The sequence below is a fragment of the Buteo buteo genome, chromosome 1, assembly GCF_964188355.1.
Source record: "Buteo buteo chromosome 1, bButBut1.hap1.1, whole genome shotgun sequence".
Lineage (NCBI taxonomy): Eukaryota > Metazoa > Chordata > Aves > Accipitriformes > Accipitridae > Buteo > Buteo buteo.
In genome coordinates, this window is record NC_134171.1 from 61638902 (window position 1) to 61660542 (window position 21641).

Here is a 21641-nt window from a genome sequence, read left to right on the forward strand (position 1 = left end):
AGCGAGCTTCCACGTGGTGTTTAGTTGCCGGCTGGGCCTAAACCACGACAATGGTGTAGCTTAGAGCAACCCCAGAGCAGCTCTAAATGATTATGTGGCCAGTTCTGGTCTTGAGAATCATTGCGTTGGAAGCAGCTGCCTCATAGTCTGCAGTTTCTAATGTGTTAATCAGTCTGTCTCAAGAACCTGGCAGTGTTCAGTGTGCTGTATTTGAAGGTAAAGAACAGGATTTTCTAAAGCAGTCATGGTTAATTTTGGTTATTTAATAAGACATAGCAAGGAATTGTCTAATTAGAAAATATTGTCTGATACAAATTGTCCAATACCAAACATCTGATCCCCTGTCTGATGTTTGGTGAGCATGAAGGGCCGTTTAGTGCTGGTGCTGTTTCCATTATTTCTGAGAAGACAGTTTTTGTTTCGTCAGCCTGCACATAGGTAATTCTCAGATAGCCATCCTCTTGTTCCTCTGTGGGATAGATGTATATAGCTTATGGGATGCAAAAGGTGTTCAATTTTAGTGTGGAAGGGTGAGAAGCAAACTACTGTCGTCTTTCTAGAAACTGGCAGTCACGCCACTGTCCCTTATGTTGCTGTTCTGAGGGAATGGGTAGGATGTAATTCCCTTCATCTCACACAGAAACTACTTGGCCATGTTGACATTTGCAGCCCTCTGGGATAGCCCCAGCTACTGACCTGTTTGCTAAACACTAGTTCAGCTGTGTCAGTTCTGTCGAAAACTATTTCCTGGCATTTGTGTTCAGCTCACACTATTTTGCAGTACCCCAGCCATGATCGTTTCCTTTCTTGAGGAAAATAACCTCTGTACTTAGGCCATTGAAAACCTGGGTGTTGAATGCCTTTCATGTCTTTTATCAGCACTGTGCGCCTACCTTCTCTGTTGTGAGAAATCATTGCTGTTCATAGCATGTCCATTTGTGATGCTTCACGTCCGCAGACTGTTAGTGGGGTTGTTTCTGAGAAGCTGTGTGGCACAAAATGACCTCTGAACACTCTGGACTGTGCAAGTGCATTTATGCTTAGAAGCAAAACTCAGAAGCACCGTCTCTAGTGCAGCAGAAACAGCAACATCTGCCTTGGGCTGGTAGGGAAGCTGAGTCCTCAGAGGCCCAAAAGCCTGAAGCTGTTTCTTTCTGTCAGTTAGTCAACTGAAGTCATTGCGAAATAACTGAGGACAATACATCTAATTAGCAAGATCAGTTCTGCACATCATGACAGCACTATGCAGTATGCATAGTTCCTTCAGTAGCAAGCAATAAAAGTTACTCACAGGCATGCCTGCAATTCTTTGAACATACTCACACTGCAAGCAGCATAGACAAGGACTAGTTTTCTGTTTGCATAGCAGCTCTAGCACTGCTAGATAGTAATTCATATTGGAGGGCAGCACTTCTACTTCCTTCAGTTCTGTACTGTAGACATCTGTAAACTCCACCCGTGTTCACCACATCTCTCCTAGTGAGCAGGTTTGGATAGGAATTATGCTATTGCATTTCAGAAGCAGCTAATCCCATACACTTAACTGGCATGCACTCCGGCAAGATTCGTTTGGGGCTAATGTTTTACTCAGTGGGATAAATAGAGCTGAGATTCCATGATTCAACATGAGAGACAAATGCATTAGAGCAGCTAGAAACTACAAAACTATACATGGAAATGAGTTAAGTTGTATTAAATTGTATTTTTCCCAATGATTTTACTGAAGACATCCACATGTATACAGCATGGGAAGAAAATATTGAAGGAGACAGAGTCTACTATTCTGATAGTAGACCAGAATTAGACACTGGTTTTCAACCTGTTTAGAAAAAAGCTAGTGGCAACCTGGGCTGCCTTTACAGAAGTATTCTGCCTCTTACAGAAGTATTCCTTTCTTGAATGCCGTGCTGAGCCTGGGCATTGTGTTGTCAGTAGGGAGAGGTCAGAGCTGAAAGAGAAAAAATTGATGAGCAGGTCGTTGACTTGGAATGAACGACTTGTGCAGTATGAGAAAGATTAAAAGTACTAAAGTGATTTATGCCAGCTGAGGATCTGAGCTGGCTAGTTTAGTTTTGGCCACTAGCCAACCTAAAGGGTGAAAATGGAGCTCAGCGGTCTGCAAATAACTGAAGGCTGTTAAATACCAAGGAGGAAATGAAATGATTTAATGAAGCACACAAAGGTGTAACTAGAAGTAGTTGGAGTTAATTAAGGAAGGGAAAATTGTAAATTAGTATCCAGAAAGCTTCTTGCTAATGAAATATAATAGTCTGCAAAATCACCTTCGCCTGTGACTTTTAAAACTGGGTGTGACAGAATACAAATGTCTTCCAGGTCGAGAAAGATTCTGTGTTCATAGCATATGAATTTATAGTTACCATGGGGCTAAGCTAGCTGCTGCTTTGCAGTCTTGGGCTCATCATGTTTAATACTTCCCAACAGACATGCTAAATTAATATGTGCATCTTACCTGTTGCATGCCATCATGTATGTTTGAAAGTCATAAGCACATACCCACTATATTTTTTTGCTCTCTTTAATGTGTATCTGCTCCTTTCACTTTTGACAAAAAAAAGAGAAAAAGCAACCCTAGCTGGTAAGGCATGCTCAGCAAAGAACTGGTTTTACAGTTAAATGGAGAAAAGTGATGATGATTATGTGGAAGAGTAGCCAGGATAGCCCTTGCCAAAGTTCTTGGATCAAAAGAAATTTTCTGAGCTGTGTCACGATTCTTAGAAAATGTCCACCCTGCGGTGAAGGCATTGCAAAGGCAGGAGAGAGACTTGAGCTCGGCTGGAGCGTTTAGGTACCTCTATGATGCAAAGAGGAGGTATAGAATTGTTACTGCTCCCTTGACATTAAAACCAGTAGCAACAGACTGGGGGAGTGACATTTCCATTTGCGAACAAACTGTGAATCATTAGCTCAGATATTTGAGAGATGGAGATTATTCTGAATTTGCTAAAATGGCCACATCTGAATTTATTTCACAGCTCATTAGAGAGCTGTGTGTAATAAATTAGCCAGCATGTTATGTTCAGCTAACCTAGTAGCTCCCTGGTTTGTTTTATGCTCTGGCTTGCTGAATGTGAATAAGCGAATAGTGCCTATTCGACCATTGTTTCGTTGTGCAAGTGACAGAGACAGTGACTTGACAAAGCTTTTTTTTTTTTCTTTCTTTCCATCGAACTTAAAGTGGTTTCTTACAAACCTAGAAGTGATTTCCCACACTCTACATCCATGAGGACTGTTTCCAGTTGATAAGAAAGGACACATTAGCAGAAGGACAGAGCTACCTAAGGGTAGGAGGGCCTATTTTTCTTTCTTAATTGGTGCCCTCAGGAATGGTTTCTCTCTGCCCAGTAATTTCCACTGCCTGGTGGGCAGGATTTCCAGACAGGCTTGAGATGGCTTGTAGACCTCAAGGACATGCTGGACACAGGCTCAGCCTTGTGGATTTGTTATTCGCTTTGGGCTGTGGTTTCAAAGGCTTCACTTCAGTTTCCATCTGTAATAGCTATGTGGGTTTTTTTTTACTTGACTACACAGTCCCAGTTTGTGTTGTGGTCCCATCTTACCATCTCTAGAGTTGTGAGAAGGCACAGTTGCTGATGTGGGGGAGAGTGGCAAAGCAGGAAGAATTCCTGTGTGTAATTTTTATTTTTTTTTTTAACCAATTCAGCTTTTCAAAGAAGGGAGGCTTTTTATTTTTTTTTTCCATAATTTGAACCTTCTTAGCAAGATCATCTTATTTTTATTTAATCTTTTTTCCTTTTCTGTTTTACAGCTTTTACCTAAAATACGTTTCTACAGAGTGAGAAAATGTTTCATTAACTTCTTTGATGCTTCCTAGGAAAGAATAATTCATTACTGGAACTAGTGAAATATATATATGTATCTATAATAGTATTTACGCTTTCTCATAGCAAAAGCTTTTGATGATGAACAGGGAGCTTTTGTGAGATGTTTCACTGTGGAGCGCTTCCATTTTCTGTCAGCACTGCTCATCAGTGGGACTGATTTTTTTCACAGGCTGGCTGTGCCAGGCTATAATGCTGGCTGTATGAGACTGTGTGTGGGGACAATTCCTGTTTCCTGGCGTGTTTGCATTAAATCTGGTCTAAACACAAAACCATACTGACTATCTATGCAGATTTCCCAGTTGATTTCATTAAATTAGCAACATCCATGACTTCGATATGTATTTTAGATTGGAGAGTGCTTTATTCAGTGTTCTGTGAGTTGTTAAAAGGAGAAAAAAAAAAAAAAAGACAAAACCCCGGACAAGTATTGGATACTCTTATCTCATATAATGAGTGCCCTGTGAAAGCTGTGTCTTTACTGAATCAGATTTCAAACAGATACAGGAAGATTGGTGCTCAGATGGACTCAGATTCTTCCATAAAGTCAGTCACCATGTAGACTTTAATTTACAGGCTGGTGTTAAGGGATCAGTAGCATTCACGGGTACATGAAAGCAATATGCAGGTGTTAAGGCACCTGAAACCAGTGGCCGCATTTTTAAAACCAGCCACTTCCATCTGCTGGGACAAGGCGGAGGTTTTGTCCGCTGGTGTGGGTGTACGGCTGACCAGCTCTTGCACTGAGCTGGCATTTGAGAACTGCAGGCACCTTGCAGCAGGCAGTAGCTGTGAGCGAAACTGGAGGCGGACTGTGCCATGCCTCTGTTTCACCAGCAGCAGACAGGGAAAAAAATTGCACTCGCTTCTTTATATGTGCTTTGATGACAAGTGCTCTGTTAGAGCCAGGCACTGGGGCTAGGAAAAATGGCCTGTTTTTATTCCCCTATGCAACTGGTAACACTACTAAACAACCACCCCCTTCAGACACATACTCCCAAATAGCTCTGCAAACTTTTGATGTTTTCTGACACCGACTTGAATAGGGGGTGGAAACATCCCACTCTATGCAACAGAATAGAGGGGTTTCCATTTTTTACAAATCATACAGTCTACCTTAATTGCTTTCCTGTAATAATATAGTGATACAGTGTTGGCTTTGTATGAATAATTCAGGGCAGTAAAATGATAAAGTTATCAACAAAAGATAGCTTACAGTGATTATTTAATGCATTTCATAGATACTTCAAAGACAAAAAGATATCTGCAGGTGGAATGTGAAATACTACATTGAGAATGCGTACAAATGTATTAACTCTATTACTGGGGTAGAGGAAAAATAAAAGTCAGCTGAAGATAGTGAATAAAACATTTTTATATTCCCTGAATGTATGCTATCTTCTTCTATTAAATAATGAACAAAAGATCTCTGCACAATTCGGATAATCTCTTGTGCAATAGTACACTTTATTTTATGAAAAGGAACGGGAAGACTTGAAGACACAGGACTCTCTTCTAGCGGGCTGGTTAATGAATGTGGCAGTATGTATGCAGCAGCAATATATAAGGGGGCAGATTTTATGCGAGGGCTACACTTATCAGAGGCTGCTAGGGCTTTACATTAGAAAACATGCCCTGTATGCAAAAGCTCTTTTTCCTTTGTTCCCCTCGCTCCCCCAGTCTCCATGCCCTTCATGCTGTGGGAATGGTGACCCGGAGTAGCAACTGAAGGCAGGTTTAAAACAAAACCTGAAATGTCGCAGCTCTGAGCGTTCAGGCTGCGGTAGTGTCTAGAACCGAAGGAACTGGGGGAAACAGCTTTTCAGAGCAAAACTCAGTGGCTACTAAAACCTCCGGGTGGCTTCACCTGTGCTAACAAATGCAAGTGATGGGGTGAAGAGCAGCCCACGTTCCCACAGGTCCTCAGTTCCCAGAGCTGAGCGGGCCTGTGCGTTTTGCTCCCTACTGGGAGCAGGGGGAAGGTGGGGATGGCCGGCTGGTGTGCTGCTCTTGCAAGCTAGCCACCAGGAAAACAGGGAAACCAAGATGTTTTATCTAGGAATCTTCCTGCTTGCTGAATCCTTGCTTCTGCCCTGCCCCCCCCCTCCCCCCCCCCCCCCAAGAAAGGTGATTTTCCCTTTTTGTGTCCTGATATAAGCACTTGCAGAAGCGGGGAATGCACGGATGCACATTTGGAGAATTGCCTGAGGCTCTTGGCAGTTGGCATGTTCAACCACTGCCTCTGCTGTGGAGGCTCCAAGGGCTGCGGTGTATCTCTCTCTGCTCCGTACAGCCCACTCAGGAGGCAGCGTGGGCACAGCCAGCCTGCTCCAGAGAGCTGCAGGCTCTGCAGCCTGGACCTTGAGGACTGCTTGACTGAAGACCACAGCTTACCAGCTGCTGTGGAGAACAAAGACTGTAAAGATGGAGGCTTTAAATTTTTTAGGGACAAGTCTCAAGTCACTCTTAAGTTTGGACCACAGTTTGCTTTGTGTAAATAATTTATCCATGCATGCAGTAAAGTTCTTTGTGTCTATTTACCCTTGAGAAATGCAAGCATCACTAGAGATCTGCTCCTGAAATAAGCTTGAAGATTTCTTTTGTATTAAGTAAATTGCCTGGTTAAATACATCTGCCTTTTTTTTTTTACATTCCTCCCAATTTAAAGCGAGTTAAAGAGGAATCTTCACTCTTCAGTGTCAGAGAAAAAGCAAAAAAAAAAGGACTTGACTTAATGGTCTTGTCTCTTTTTCCTCCCCATTCTATTACCCTTTACACTATTCATTTACCTGTTCACTATTAAAATAACTATCTGATGGTGGCATTACTTGGTGAAGTGATACAGATATGCTAAGTGGAGTGTGACAGATGAATTCCATAATTTGGAAACCTGCTAGTGATGAGGTAGCAAGCACAACCTCTTTCTGTCTTTACTGACTATTAAAGCTCCATTTTGCAGCACATACTGTTCCAGTGACATGGTTTTCCATGCAAAAAGTCTTGATTTTTTTTCTGAAGCCAAAAAAATCTTCCCTTCTGAGTTTGGGTGGGCTGTGTAAAATTGGGGTCATTTATCATGGCCAGAGAAAATACTTTGTTTTGTTAATAAAATGGCTTTTCATTAGCTTCCTAGAATGTAATTTTTTAATAGGTAAATTAAAACCTTGCTTATTAATTACAGCGCATGCAAGTACCATTGGCATTCTTTCAGCATACCCGTGCCAAAGCTGTTGCAGGCCAGGATGTGACAAGGCAAAGGGAGAGATCTGAGGTTGTATGAATCCATCTGGTCTGAGTGATCCTGATGGGAGATCTGACCACAAATCCCTCTTAATTCCTTTCTGTGATTGCTTTCTGCTCTAATTGCTTTGCGAAGAGACAGAATGATTGTCGTTTCGATAAGCTGACATACTTTTAGATTGAAACTGTGAAGTGTTTTCCTTCGGTGGAGGCTTCCACTTTAATGGACCGGGAGTGCTCAGTTCAGCAACAAACAGCTGAGGAGTAGCTTCATTAAACATGTGCTGCGTGGCAGGGGAACATTGCTTTGCCAAAATCTATAGTTATTGTGAAGTGTGTTATTTTAAAGAGGGAAAGCTAGGATTTCGTTATACATTTATTCCCATAGTAAAGGTAATTGTATTTGTCTCTCATACAGCAACTTTTATGGACTTTAATAAACATGAATTAAACCTAACCAAACCATTTACTCTGCAAACAAAATGATAAATATCCACCTTTAAAAATCAGCTCTTAAAATAGGCTTTTATTTTATATATGTATCTGTTGTTAATTGGACTGTGAGCTGAAAATGAAAGGCTTGATCTTGATTATCCACTAAGGAATGATGTTAAATGTGCAGGGGCTAACGATTTGTGCAGATGTTTTCATAATAAAAAGCTTGTCTGCAATGTTGGAATGGTGGCCTTGTCCTTCACTCTCTGGTGGCAGGTGTGCACTTCCACTTCTCTGAGAATGGGGTAGTAACTTGTCTTAAGTCTAGTAAGAGTCCTGTGCTACTGGGAGACTTTTTGTAGCTGAAATCTAAGGTGCAGTTTCTGATTATCTACAGCTTGACTGGATCCCTGCCTGCCTATTCTGAGAAGTCTGCTAATCCCCAAATTTAGGCCCTACAGTGACTAAAGCAGATCAGAAAGCAGAGCTTTCATTCCTTGCAAGTTTCTGATGGTGGACATCTAGAAGAATATTTAGAGAGCCCAACCTTAGGTACGCAACTTCAAGAAAAGGGAGTGTTTTTCTCCCAGGCCTGATTTAGGTGCCTTGATTTACCTTCTGTCCACTGACTGTGTATGTAGGAAAGGTATGAAAATCAGTTTCCTGTGCTGGATGGTGTGAATAGCTGTATTTTATTCATTTCTAGGCTAAAATCATCTGAACGAGACGACAACTAAACTGAAATCTCTCTAAACCTTTTATCCCATAAAATGTTACTATCTTTTTTAGGTTTCAAAATATTTCATTTTTTAAGTGCTTCATTGAGATACTTTTAATCAAGGACACAAAAAACATGCTGGTGTTATTCAACCAAAACCAAGCTTCTTCTGGCTGCTGCAAAGAGTTTCATTTTGGTTTGTGTTTTTTCTGAGCTCAGCCTCCAGGTCACTGTCTGCTGAGCCCCCTGAGGCCTTCAGTTTTTGGTAAGCTCCCTCTGGCCAAACACCTAGTCCATGCTAATGCACTTGCTGTGATTTTCAAAATTCTACCCAGATGGTCTTTTCCTCTGGAATAGTTTGCAATGCTCAATCTCCCATTTTCCTCAGCGGAGAAATATATAACTTAATTTGTGGGTTTCAGAAGTCTAACTAATGACTTTCTGCTTGTTCTGTTGTTTTTAAGTAGTTACAGATGCTTCACTGGCACTTTCATATTGTCCTGTATTGTTTCCATCAGTTGTTGGATTTCAGGAGGGAGAGATGTAAACTGTACTTCAGCTTCTTTGAGAGAAAGCTGACAGAACTATTGAAAAATGAGGCACATATGCTGCTGCTGAAGATTTTGCCTTTTTGGGTTGCATTTTGCAAGAGAGACATGGAAAAGTATATCCATGCGAGAAGCTACCGATACTGAAATGCTTGTCTAAAGCTTGTCAAAGTCTAAAGAGCATCAAGTAGGAAACCCTTAACTTTTTGGCTTAGAACTTGCCCTTTAGCAATGCACAGAACATTATTAAAACAATCTTGAAGGATTTTGCTGGTGAAGATGTCTGATTACTTCTTTATCAGCATCTCAGCAGTGCTAACTTCAGGCATGGGCCGGAGGAGCTCAGCCTGTCTCTGGATCCGACAGGCTCACGGCAGTGAGTCCAGCCTGCGGGCCAGCTGCAACAGGGGACCTGCTGGGCTGCCTGTGTGGCATTCCTGGGGCCTCTACTGTTCTTAAAAGAACCTCTCGCTTTGTTTAGGAGTGTTTTAAAAAGGTGTGCTGCAGTAGCTAGCATATAACAACAGAAAGGATAAAAGCAGAACAAGCAGAAATTATTTCAACCTTACCTTCTGGTAAGCCGTGCAAAAACAAGGTAGAAGGTTGCTGTGTTCCTGTTCTGACAGATTCTTTTTTACCCTTGAGTGCTACGGCTAGCTGAAAACAGAAATGTTTTCTGGGAGAAACATCGAGAGAAACTTCTTTTTTGGCCCTATTCATTAAAGCTGTATTTTTATTCTGGCTGAAGAACCAAGTATTTAAGTTTAAATGGGTTTTAGTCTGCTAAGGGAGTGCTCTGAAAGAAATACTTTGAGGTGGAGTTTGCAGTTCCTTCTATGTAGGTGGTCCTGTGCTTAGCTTACATCAAGATGACACCAGTGGTCAGTCTGCTGTGCTCTAAATGCTGTGAGTTCAGAGAAAAGCTGTGAATCAAAATGTTCATTAGGAACCTGAGACTTAGCAATATGTCCATTTTTTTAATTCCTGAAACTGTGTACACCAACAGTTCACATTGCAGCTGGGTGCTGTAGTAGCTAAACCTACAAAGAAAAACTGCAACAGACAGTGATCAAGTCTCTTCAGTAGTTATTTTCCGTATCTGTTCTTGGCTTTTGTGCTTTTGCATGCGAAATCAGCTTTTTTGAGAACAGAATGAAACTCCCGATTCCTCTGAATTAACAGCAGCAACAGCAAAGCAGGTTATTTATCTGTAAAGAAACTTGCAGGCACAGCCAGTTCCTCTTGGGGCTGACACGACGCCAAGAGCTCTGGCACAAAGACCGCTAAACCGAATGGACGCGGATACAGCATCTGTGGTGCTTATACGTGGTTTGCTCTCAGTGGAAAGTCACAGCAGAAAGCAAGTTGGAGCAGGGTCTTTTGTACGGCAGTGACAACCACAGTTGTCTGGAGCTCTGGAGCAAGAGAAAAAGAAACAGAGACTGTGAAGGTACAGTGTGGCTGTCACACGTGCACAGCGAGTAACCCTGGTCAACTCACACCTCCCAGTCAGCACGATAGAGCTGTATGCAAGGATTACGCCTAAGTACATCTGCAGCAGTACATGGTTTGCTAAATGTCTGGCAGCTTGAGGTGCTGGGCATATGGAAAAATAGCTGATGGTCAGGAAGGAAAAAGCAAAGCTGTACCTCATTGCTTTTCAGACAGGACACAGGACCAATTATTTATTAAGGCTGTATAGGATGTCTAGCAACCTGGCTGATGGGAGTGGGACCTTTCAAATGCAGACATACTCCAGTCTTCTGCTGTAAGATAGCACAGATAAGCCAGGGTTCTTGGAGAGTTTCCCTATTTGTAAAAAAACCCAAAACAACACCCCCCCCAAAAAAAAACCACCCCAAATTTATGTATCTCATCAGCTTGTGGAACTAGCGATAACTGCATCAAATCCCACTAGGCAACTGTGGATTTTCCCTTTTCACTGGTAGATTTCTAGCCCTGGAAGATTACAGATGTAATGCTGAATCTTCCTTCATTTCATCCTTATAACTGAGCAGCACCTTCAGCCTTTTAGAGTACTTCCTACAGTTGGGTACAGAAGGAGGAGGACATTGTTTCTACCCAGGGGCTTTATTTTACAGAATTTTTGAAGCTGCCTGTGGATCTGAGTTGCTTTCTGCGACAGGCAGTCCTGGTGAAGCATGCTGGTATCTTACCTGTAATCCTTCACTATTGCTTCCCAGAGTGTTAAATGTCAGGGCTCTCCTTGTCACATCTATCTGTATGACCTTGCCCCCAGGATGGCTATGGAAATTGCAGGCATGCTTTACAGAGACAGCTGTCAGCCTATGAAAGGCATCAGCTTTTTTTTTTTTTTTTTTTTTTTTAAGCAAAGATAATTCTGACAGCTGGATGTAACCACACGGTAGTTGTCCTGACATTGTTTGCAAGCTGGTCACGGTTATTGCTGACTAGGAGCTTGTAAACTGGTACTCAGACTCCAGAGGTGTTGGGTGACATGCTGTTGTCCTAATGTGTCAAGCAACAAGTGCTGTCTTTTGGCAGCCTGAGCTTACATATTGGTTCCTGTCAAGGTTTTGGAGTCTACTATGGCAACTGTCTGCTTTGGCTTTGCTTGTCTTCAGAGCCAAACTACTTAGCGCTGAGTTGTCACATGCTAACTAATATAAGGAGCAAGCTTCGCTCCTTTCTGATTTGCTACAGGATGGGGGAAGCCTGTGCATTGCAAACTTCACAGAAATCAATGCACTCTTCCCTGCCAACTGTGCTGTACAGAAGCAAAGTTTTTACTTTAAAATGCTTCTCTGCCAATGTTGATAAAACAAAGCATGAATAAATTGGGATGTGGCAGCAACAGAGAGCCAGGTGGAAAATGCTTTCTTCACTAGGAATACAAGTGCTTCACAAGAAGCCACAAAAGCATTTATGGAGGTAACAGTACCGTTTTTCCTTAGAGCTCAAGTTTAAAACCCTGTTCTTCTCAACTTGTTCCAGGTTGCTGTGTGCTATAATACCATTGCGTAGATGAAATGCACGCTTGTTTGCGTCTGCACTTCTTTCTGGTGGTTGACAATGGAAGCGAGGGGAAGCCTGGAGCTCGCACAGGCTCTGTCCTCTTGTGTGTGGCAGGATGCCCTGGTGCTGTACTGAGATCCATCGACTTTATGTCTGCGGGCAGCTCGCTTCCCCTACAGGTCAGTTCTGCTTTCTTCTCAGAGTAAAAACCTGTGGCATGGAGCATGAGAGCACAGGCCAGATCCTAAAAGGGACCCAAGTGCTACAGCACCCTGCTCTGAGGCAGGTGGGTCCCGGAGAGGGGTTCAGAGTCCAGCACGTAGGGGAGGCAGCTGTCTCAGCACGGGGTACTTAGCTGCATCTTGTCCTTTGAAGTTACACGGGGACTCAAAACTTGACCTGCTGGGTGTTCTCCAAGAAGAGAGAGGTAGTCAGGAGGCAGGTCTTTCTGTGCCTGGTTTCTGGAGACTTATGCTTAGGCATGAGTGAAAGGGCCAGGTTGCTCAACTAGTTTGCGAGAGAGCCAGCTCCCACGATTCAGCATGGCACACGCGGATGTGCTGCCGGGCTCCCCACAGAGCTACTACTTACCGTGATTCTGTCGGTATCCTCCCATCTGGCTGGATTTCCTGATGAAAGGCAGGTTTTATTTCAGGGTATGTGGTGGCTCCAGGTGCTGTGAGGATGGCAGGTTTGATGAGGTGGTAATCTGGAGCATCCGATCCTGCTAAATTGGAGGTAGTAAGTCTGTGACATTTTCATCTAAACCTGCTGCAAGCAGAACTATCTGGCTGAGCACTGCTTCCCATGTTGGACCAGACCCTAGCCCTGCAGAAGAATGATCTGATCTCAGGTGAAACTTCTTTCTGCTTCTGAAGTATACCTAAAGAGTGGGTGTCTTGTAATGCCTTAAATATGATAGATCTCCTGTACTGTTTTAAACAACACTAGTGAAGAGACCCTGGTGTCTCTTGCAGCCTTGGCAGAAATAATGGTCAAAACAAGAAACAGAAGGCACTAGCTAGCCCAGGACAACAGCCAAATTGGGGTAGGGTCACTTCATCAGGGTCATTACTGAGAGTGGTAGTAGTCTGGGGGCAGATGATTTAGCTGTACAGGCAGAACAGTCTAAACAGGAGAAAGAATTAGAAAAAAAAATGAGTACTTCAATCTGATGAGCGTGCTTGCCTTTGTTTTTTTTAATTTTGCTGCATGAGAACATTTTGCCAAACATTTCAAGCTTGAAAAAAACCTGGCACTGAACAACAGTTCTAATAAAATAAATAAAATCCTCTTTTGTTACTTGTATAACTCCAAGTTTTCAGGAATTCTGCTATTTCTCAAAATCATTCTGCTTTAAGAGAAAAATGTCACAAGAGTATTTTTTAGTCATAAAATGAATTTAAAAAAAGTCTGATCATTTTTCTTTTAGCTGAAGAATAATTTTTGGGCTGAGCCTGAATATTAAAAATGTCATACTAAATGGCAACTTTTCTGAAAACTCGAAAGTTTGTGAAAGAAGAAGGTTATGCTGACAGATGTTTTGGAAACCTAATTAATGAAGCTCTGAAATGAAAAAGACTGAGAACAATTGGGCTTCTTGTATGAGAAAAAATAACGCATAACATTTCAAAAGTAATAAAAGACCAATCACCCCAAGAACTTCAGACAAAAAAGAAGGATTATAAAACAGGAGTTAGGTTTCTTTTTTGTCATTGTAAACTTTTTAAACATATCTCTGCACAGAACTGTCTGAAAGACTGTGATTATATTTTGTGACAATTACCGAGGTTTCAGGATTTTTATACATTCTACATTAGCAAATAAAACCTTTTGAATATTTTTATGTTGAAATAGCTCCTTTAGGAATCTGTAGGTGTTCTAGTCAAGGTTGTTCTTCCCTCCTACTGGTCAGAAATTATCAGAAAGACCAGATTGTTCTGAACCTCAAAGTCTTTTCAACCAAATGAGTAAATCTTTTCAAGTGCTTCAGCGTCAATGAAAACTGCATATTTGTTTTCCTGAAACTATTCCAATTGACTCCAACTTCATCTTGCACATAATAGTTTTGCACAAAAGAAAGATGCATTTAATCTCAGCTGTAAGAGCATGGCTTTGCCAGTTCTGTACTGCTGCTGTTTGTGAAAAATGGCTTTGCCTTACTGTATTTCTTTTCATCATCCTCACTTAGTGGCTGATCAGCTTCCAATAATGTGGTTACTTGATCTTACCCTGTGAAATTACTATCCATTATCTCGTCAGGATATGTTCTTGGAGGGGGATTAAAAAAATGCTGTCAGTAATACACATACTCAGTTGAAATTAAGTGAGGACGTGAAGTAAGCTTACACTGCTGCAAAGTATGGGGTATCAGCACCTGTCCTTCATTAATCTGCTCAGTCCTCTCCCTTTACGCTGTGAAGTGGCATGATAACATAAAGCCACAATGAAATACATGGAAACTTTCTGCCTGTCCGTGCTCTGAGGACTCTCATCCACCTAGATGTGGCCTTGTTGCTTGCTTTGCTGCTGGGCATGAGTATGGGTGCTGAAATTGTCCGGGAGCTCATCACAGCAGCTTTCCTCAGGTAAGCAATGGCACATTAGAGTGCACAAAGCCTATTGTGAAACGCTGAAATGAAGCCAAACGTTTGGAAGCAAGTTTCTAACCTTTGTTAATTGAGGTGCCATTTTATTAGCCAGAATTGATGATGCGGTAAGGGGACGTCACGCCATATTAAGGCCAACGGGTGGAAACACTTGTTGCCGTTGAGAGGCAAAGCTGCTTAAGGAGATGCTAAAGGGTGAGTGGAATGCTGTAGGGAAAATTCTGCAGGTAAAGGTCAGTGGAATTTTCCTTAAAAGTAGTTTTTGGACAAGTGTGGGTGACATTTCTTTGTCTGCTTTCTAATTCTGCTTTCTAATCTTTGCCTCAAAGAAACAATGGGGTACAAAGCATACTGTCTGTATAAGGACTTAAACACGAACAGTGTTGATCTCCCTGCCTGACTGTCTGCAAAATGGCAAGACTGGCTTAAAAATCATAAACTTTGTTTTGGAAAAAAAAAAAAAAAAAGAAAAAGGTATCTTTGTTTCTAGACCCTTTGAGGTCAAGTTTTCAGATATTCCTGTATGTTTCTAAGGGCTACACATTTACCTAAGTGAAAAAGAATAACAAAATATATAAGTTTTAAAAAAAAGAGACATTTCACATAGCATTTCACATGGTCACGTACTTCCAAATGCCATGTATTTAGGGGAAAAAAACCATCATGTGCCTCAAGTAATAAGAGTTAATAACATCAGGAATAGCACCATTTGCACTGATTTAATTTAAACAAGAACTGAAAATTCTCAGCTGCATAGCTCTAAATATGCTATTTACTGTCAATAACATTAAAAGATTGATCTAGCATGTCACCTACAAAGATTCCTTTGGGCCTCTTCATCACAAGGAGCATCTCCTTAGGCTTCTTCTGTTCTGCAGCCCAACAGCTGTCTTTTACAATATATCCTGACTGTCATCAGAGTTGAGTTCTGTATCACACTGTACTTATTTTGGTAGAGAAGTAGGTGTGTGTTTGTGTGCGACAGGGGCTGGGGGTGGAGGTTTCACTTTGTACTTCTTGCAGATAGAATTACTGTGCCTGTTTGTTGGCTTTGCTTATTTCTCTTATGTCCCTTGTGGATATCTGTGGGGGATAAAATAAACACCAGCTTTGGATTTGATTTGCACTGTGAATTTGCTTCTAATTGGCACCACCCACACCAAAGTTTAAAGTCAACATTTTCAGTTTTCAAAGCCAGAAAGGTAAAGCCAGGCTACTAGAGTGGGATGTTAAACAGCTGGCAAAATTCCATTGCTGTGACAGTCAGTGGTAAAAACCTCTCCTGCAGGGACAAGGTGGTCACTAGTGATCTCTGGGCCCTGCTTGCAAGCTGTTCCCTGGACTCTCCCTTCTCACAGCCTCTGAAGGATGTGGCCTGAGGTTTGTGGCTTTTGGCCATGTAATGTTGCCATTGTGCAGCTCACAGGGTCAGAAAGGCTGTCGTCCTCTGCTGAGGAGCCCTGCCGGTAGAGCTGAAGGGGAGGAACATGGGTGTATATTGCTTTTGCCCTGTCCCTTAGCACTGATGAGGTCTACTTCTGACTTCAGCATTATTTAAAATAGCTTTAGGATTGATTTATGTTACGGAGTCAGTGCACTCTCCTTCTGTGTCTTTCTACGCTGTCCATTACTTATTTGTTAAGAGATTTAGCTTCAAGAGGGAAAATTAAAGTTCCCAAGTAGTTTTAGCAGTAACACTGTGGAGCTTCTTCTAAGTGGCTTTTTTGTGTGTATGCATTTGTAGACAGAATGCTTTAAAGTGATTTTGAGCCAGCTAAGGTAGGCATGTGCAGGCAAAGAAATCCCAGAGGTTTATGCAGGGGTGTTTTTGGTTGGGTTTTTGTTGGTTTTTTTTTGTTTGTTTGTTTTTTTAACCATGCAGCCTTTATAAACAGTATTTGGGAATAACGGTATCCAATTTCACATACTGTACACTGCAATCTTAGATCTACATTCTTCATTTCTAACAGCTGGGCTCACATGCTTAAGTTTCTACTATGCTTCAGAGATGCATTCTAGTTGTTACTAATATGATATGGATAACAGAATCAAACCAAATATTTAAAAGCATTAGCCCCCCAAATAATCTGGTAAACCTATTCCTAAACTCTCAGCCAGATGAAGCCAGGAGCCAGACAAACAAATTATTGTTAGTGTTTTTCCAAATGAGTATGTTGTATCAGGTTCTCAAATCCTTCCTTGGACAGCTCAGTAAAGAGAGACTGAAAGCAAGGGGATCTCACTGCTTGTTTACAACCCACTGGAGCGCTTGGTCTCAGTGTCTCCTTCCCCAGCAAAACGAATGGCAGAATCTCCAAAAATGGGATGCTGAAGTGAGCATGTGTGACCTTGGGGATCTGCTTTGCTTTAGGCTGCATGACCTGCAGTACCGGATCCCACATACTTTGGGCTCTGGAGTCTTGTGTCTTGGGGGCATTTTTCAGTGCTTTGGCATCACAAAGCCAGTGGGAAAGGAATAACCCTGCTTCCACCAAGCATTTGAAGTGGAGGGGATAAAAAAGCAGATGTGTGAGGGGCTGCTGACAAGCATCTAGACTGACAGAGATGACCCTCTGCTGCTAACTTAACAGTTGGCATTCTGCAGACTGAAAGGAGATGACCAGTTCTCTGGGGCAGGAGGAGTACAAAACATGAGCAAAGATGAAAAGGAACTTCTGAAGTGCCTAAAGGCCCCAGCTGAGATCTTGTGAAATCCCTTTGTGCCAGGCTGTCTGCAAAATGCACAGTGCAAGAGAGCCTCACACGGAGAAGGCGTGTGGAATGGGAAGGGAAAAGCAGGAAAAACAGCAGTTCCCTAACACTTCACGGGAAATCAGTGTCATCAGCAGAAACTGAATGCAAAGTCTTAGTCCCTGCCCAGCACTTCGTTACCTGTTTTCTCATGACCTGCACGGGTTAATGCTTGTTTCAAGATATGGTATTAGAAGGGTGCAAAAAGTCCATTACAGGTGTTGCTTTTGTTGTGAAAATATCAGCAGCTCAGTTAATCAGAAATGATGGCCCTGCTGCATGCTTTGGGGGCAGGCATTCCCTCCCTCCTGGAAAAAGTGCCTCTCAGAAGGATAGCTTAACAAAATGCCTGCCCATCAGCAAAATGGCTCATGTCAGCCGAGTGCCAAGTGAGGAGAGGAGGTAGAGCCACAGTTTGAGAAGAGTTATGCCCATCCTCGTGGCCCCTCTGAAATATCGGCCCCTTATATGGCAGGAAATTCAGTGTGAGTTGAAGCTGTCAGAGATGATTTAATTCTTGCTGAGTGCTCTTTGACTCCTCTCAGAGTCCCAGAATGAAGCTGAGGTCAGGGACTCGGTGACTGCTGGCTACTAGCCCTGCCACAGCTCTGGGAACAGCAGCTTGTACCCATGTAATGTAGATCAATAAATCTCACCGTAGGACTGATTGCTTGTCCCCATGTGCTGGGACTCCCCATCTCCAGTGTCAGGGACTGCGATGAGGTACATGTAACTGCATTGAAAGGGAAGATGTGCCTTTTGTCCAGTAATTAATGTTTCCCTTCTATGTGCACTTTTACATAGAATGGACTGAATTACTTCACATCGAGCCAGAACATCCAAACCCACTGATGACATTTCAAGCAAGTGCAGCATTTGTCACATTAATGGCAAAATCGCCACTGCTTTTATGCATCTCTCAGAGCTTAGGTTATCAGTGGTAACTCTATCCCTGATTATTTTTGGTAGAGTAGCTCTCACCCACCTTATATGCAAGTAATATATTTGCCGTAGACATGGTGCTGCAGTCTAATCCTAGACCCATAATTTAATACGGCAAGGAAAGGACCAGTCACCTTCGGGGAAGCCCTACTAGTTTATGTTAGCAAAGTATTTGGCTCTGTAAAGATTGTTTATCAAAATACTGAAATTGCATATCATTAGCTTAGATTGAAAAAATAAAAATATATTTTTGTAAGCATTTTCCTGGAATTGGTTCAGATATTCAAGTGTTCATTGGTCAGTAATAAAATTCTGATCATTTAAATGTCTGCAGTAAATCAAAAGCTTTTTTTTTCCGAAGCAGCAGCTCAGATATTATAATTTTAAATAACGTTATAAATATACCCTAGTAATGACTGCAACACCAGTTCCTTATATACACAGAAATTAGCCATGATGATCAATATTATTCTTTATTGCTTTTGAATTTAAATAAATTTAGAAATTTATTAATATGTGCTATTACAGCTCACTGATTCATAGATTTTATGGCTAAAAGGGGATATTTTATCAGTTTGTCTCATCTCTTGTACAGCAGTTTATACAATTTCCTTATAGTAGTCTGTTCAAATAAGTGTATCTCACACTTGGAACTTAGGACCTGTGCGTTCTGGGGTCTTTACCTGGCTGTTTTTAAGAAGCCCCTTACAGTTAGCCAATAATTTGTCACTCTCCGTGTTCCGACTAGCTTATACCAAAAATTTCTGCTTGCTACATTGACTCCACCAAGGTGGTGGTTCCTTGTCCACCTTTCACCTAAACTTGTAGGCAGCTGTACTTCTTTGATCACAATATAATCTTGTTCCAGTCTAGCAATTTTTTTCTTTACATTCTGACTTGTCTTCCATCAAAGGCAAGACTCTAACTGATTTCAGTATAGCCAAAATTTAATCCTTATTTGTATTAGGTGACCAATATTGTTATACATCTGCGTTCCCACAGTCAGGGCTTTCCACTAACAAAGCCAGTGAAGGCATTCAAAAGCTGCATGACTGCATCAACAAGTAACAGGAATTTTTCTCTCAGACCTTAGCTACACAGAAGTTTGTCGTGTCATATGGACGTAAAGCATCTTAGTTATGAGTTGGGGTTAGCCTCTTTAGTTAGAACAACTGGCTAAAGAATCGTAAATAAGTTAGCTAGTTCTTGGTATTGCAAGTATTTTGTCATTTCAAATGCCCAGTCCTGTTACCACTGAGGTCAGACCTGTTCACAAGTTTGGCCCCTCATAATTTGCTGTTTTCTTCTCCTATGTCTGTAAGCAGGAAACATTTCATGTATGCAGGCTTGATTCTCCGGAACTTAAGCACATATACAACTTGCTGAAGCATGGATTATTCCATCAATAGCAACTAGATAACTCATACACGTGAAGATGAGCATTTCTGTGAATACTGTCAGGAGAGGAGCTTTAGTTTGGAAATTGCCTTCCTTTGGGGGTCCCCCTCAGTCGGGTTTTTAATTCTTGCAACAACTTATCAATTAGTTTCTCCATTATTTCATAGAGCTTCTTGTCACGTGTCGCCAGACAAGTTGTGGTGACTGCTATATTTTCTGTAAGTTGTAGCAGAATCAAAGAAGAGAGACCTGTTCTGTTCCTACCCTGCCTCCCAGACGGGGTGTTAGTTGTGTGGTCACTTTTATCTTGTGGAAGGTTTTTTTCACTTGATTAAATTTCCTTAGTGTAACAAACCTATATGGTTTTTGTAGTAGTGACTGTAGTTTCCCTGAGGTTTTACTGTGTAGAAATGTATTCAGTGTCTCCACTGGAAAGAGCTGTCTGCAGAAATCAGCGATGCCCTTCTAACACTGTAATCCTAGGCAGCCCAGGGAAATATAGGGAGAATCTCAGGGTGGAAAAGTGCTGCTATTTCTATTAAATCCTGTAAAAAAATCATACAAGGAAAAAGGAAGTTCAAACAAGGCTTGGGGAAGACCTTTTAGAGAAAATTTGTTGGTTTAAGTAATCCTTATTTTTACCATTAAGTCTACTTTTGTTTTGCTACAGACTTGCATTGTGAAAATTAATTGTCAGGAAAGAATAAGAAAATAGTGAAATGATCCAAGGCCTGAATTACTGCCTTTATGGTTATGATTTCCTTTACTTCAGTTAAGTTTCCCTGGCAGAGCTGCAAGGAAAGCTCTACCCCATTAAATAACAGAGAGTCCATAGTACTAAATACAAGCAGGTACAAGATCCTCTCTGTATTTGCAAGCAACCCCTACATTTTGCTGATGAACTCCTGGCATTTTGTTAGTAAATATTTCTAGAATAGATGATATCCGACATAATTTTGCAGATACATACTAAAGATGCATACATACGCACACACGCATATATAACATATATATATATACACACACATACCTATACATAAGTGTATATATGGACACTTTTAAACATCTGTCTCAGTGGATAGCAGTGGAATTTGCTGCATTCGTTCCTGATTCCTTTGGGGCTCTGGAGTTTCAGGATCTGACTTCTTCTAATAGGGAGTCTCTAGATGTGTTGTTTCAAATGCTGGTTTAAATAAAAAGGAAAAAAAAAAAAGCAGCAGCAATACAGCACATCACAATAGCAGGTTAAATATAGACATGGATTACAGAGCCATTGTTTTCACTCCTGCTAAATAAGACAGTACTCTTAAAATGGAATGCCACTTGACCTTTTGTGCCTCATCAGTCTGTGATTGTATTTAACTGATGCAGGGAGGAAACATTTTCCCCCTGGAACTGTCCCCTGTTGATATGACGATCGCTGCTGCTGGGTCACACCATGCACAGGAGGCAGAAACCCAGTGCTCCGGAACACAAGAGGGATCTTGCAGCTCATGGAGGAGCTCTGTCCATGTCCCACAATGACACACGCTCTTTTTTCAACTTCTCTCAGCTTGTGCTCTCTGCTGGCCATCTCAAATCACCACCAGTGCTCAAACATTCAAAAATCACTTACTTTGAAGTGGAAATTCTTGATATGCAAAGCAAGAAGCAGATCTGCATTGTGGACAAGGTGAGTGTATTATTCCAGCACGCTGGGGATGTGCCTGGTTCACACGGTGCCAGTTCAGGGAGTCTGTTTTCACTCTGTTGTGGTCTTATTCTGTAATAGAAATACTTTCATACTTTTCTTTGGGAGATACTCAGAACTTCTCGTTAGTCACAATCCTTGGCTGTTTTTCTCCAGGATTTTTACAAATAATCCAACACTGGTTCCTTTTAGACCTCCTGGCTGCTCTGTGGACTCAAGATATGTCCTTAGGATGTCTCTTGACACTTAGATTACAGTGTTTACTTCAGAGCATGATACTTAAATGTCTACTTCAGAATTGATGTTCTGAATACATTAGTAAAGCTTAGCATCTCTGCAATGCTGTGGGTTCTTGTTGGTATCTAAACATACTCAGCTGTGCCCTACTTATCAGATTGGGCAGGAACCTGGCAATTTTTAAAAATTTTTATTTTTTAAACAAAGGGTCTTAAC

General features: G+C 41.6%; 1 protein-coding gene and 1 long non-coding RNA gene across 10 annotated transcripts in view; one reads left to right on the forward strand and one right to left on the reverse strand.

Moving 5' to 3' along the window:
- Nucleotides 1-5303: 5303 nt before the first annotated feature.
- Nucleotides 5304-20721, reverse strand: LOC142033563 (uncharacterized). The gene is made up of 3 exons (XR_012651247.1): nt 20529-20721; nt 12390-12525; nt 5304-10216 (listed from the first exon to the last, which is right to left on the reverse strand). It is a non-coding gene; the product is annotated as an uncharacterized LOC142033563 (long non-coding RNA).
- Nucleotides 20722-20844: 123 nt separating this feature from the next.
- TECRL (trans-2,3-enoyl-CoA reductase like) overlaps nt 20845-21641 on the forward strand; it is a 69031-nt gene continuing 68234 nt past the window's right edge. For 2 of the 9 annotated variants that reach the window (XM_075033481.1, XM_075033535.1), the window contains exon 1: nt 20856-21170. In XM_075033481.1, the coding sequence (XP_074889582.1) occupies nt 20937-21170 (234 nt within the window). In that variant the 5' untranslated portion in view covers nt 20856-20936. Of the gene's footprint in view, nt 21171-21641 lie in introns of all 9 variants that reach the window. The other 7 variants (XM_075033473.1, XM_075033498.1, XM_075033504.1 and 4 more) reach the window with 4 other exon arrangements.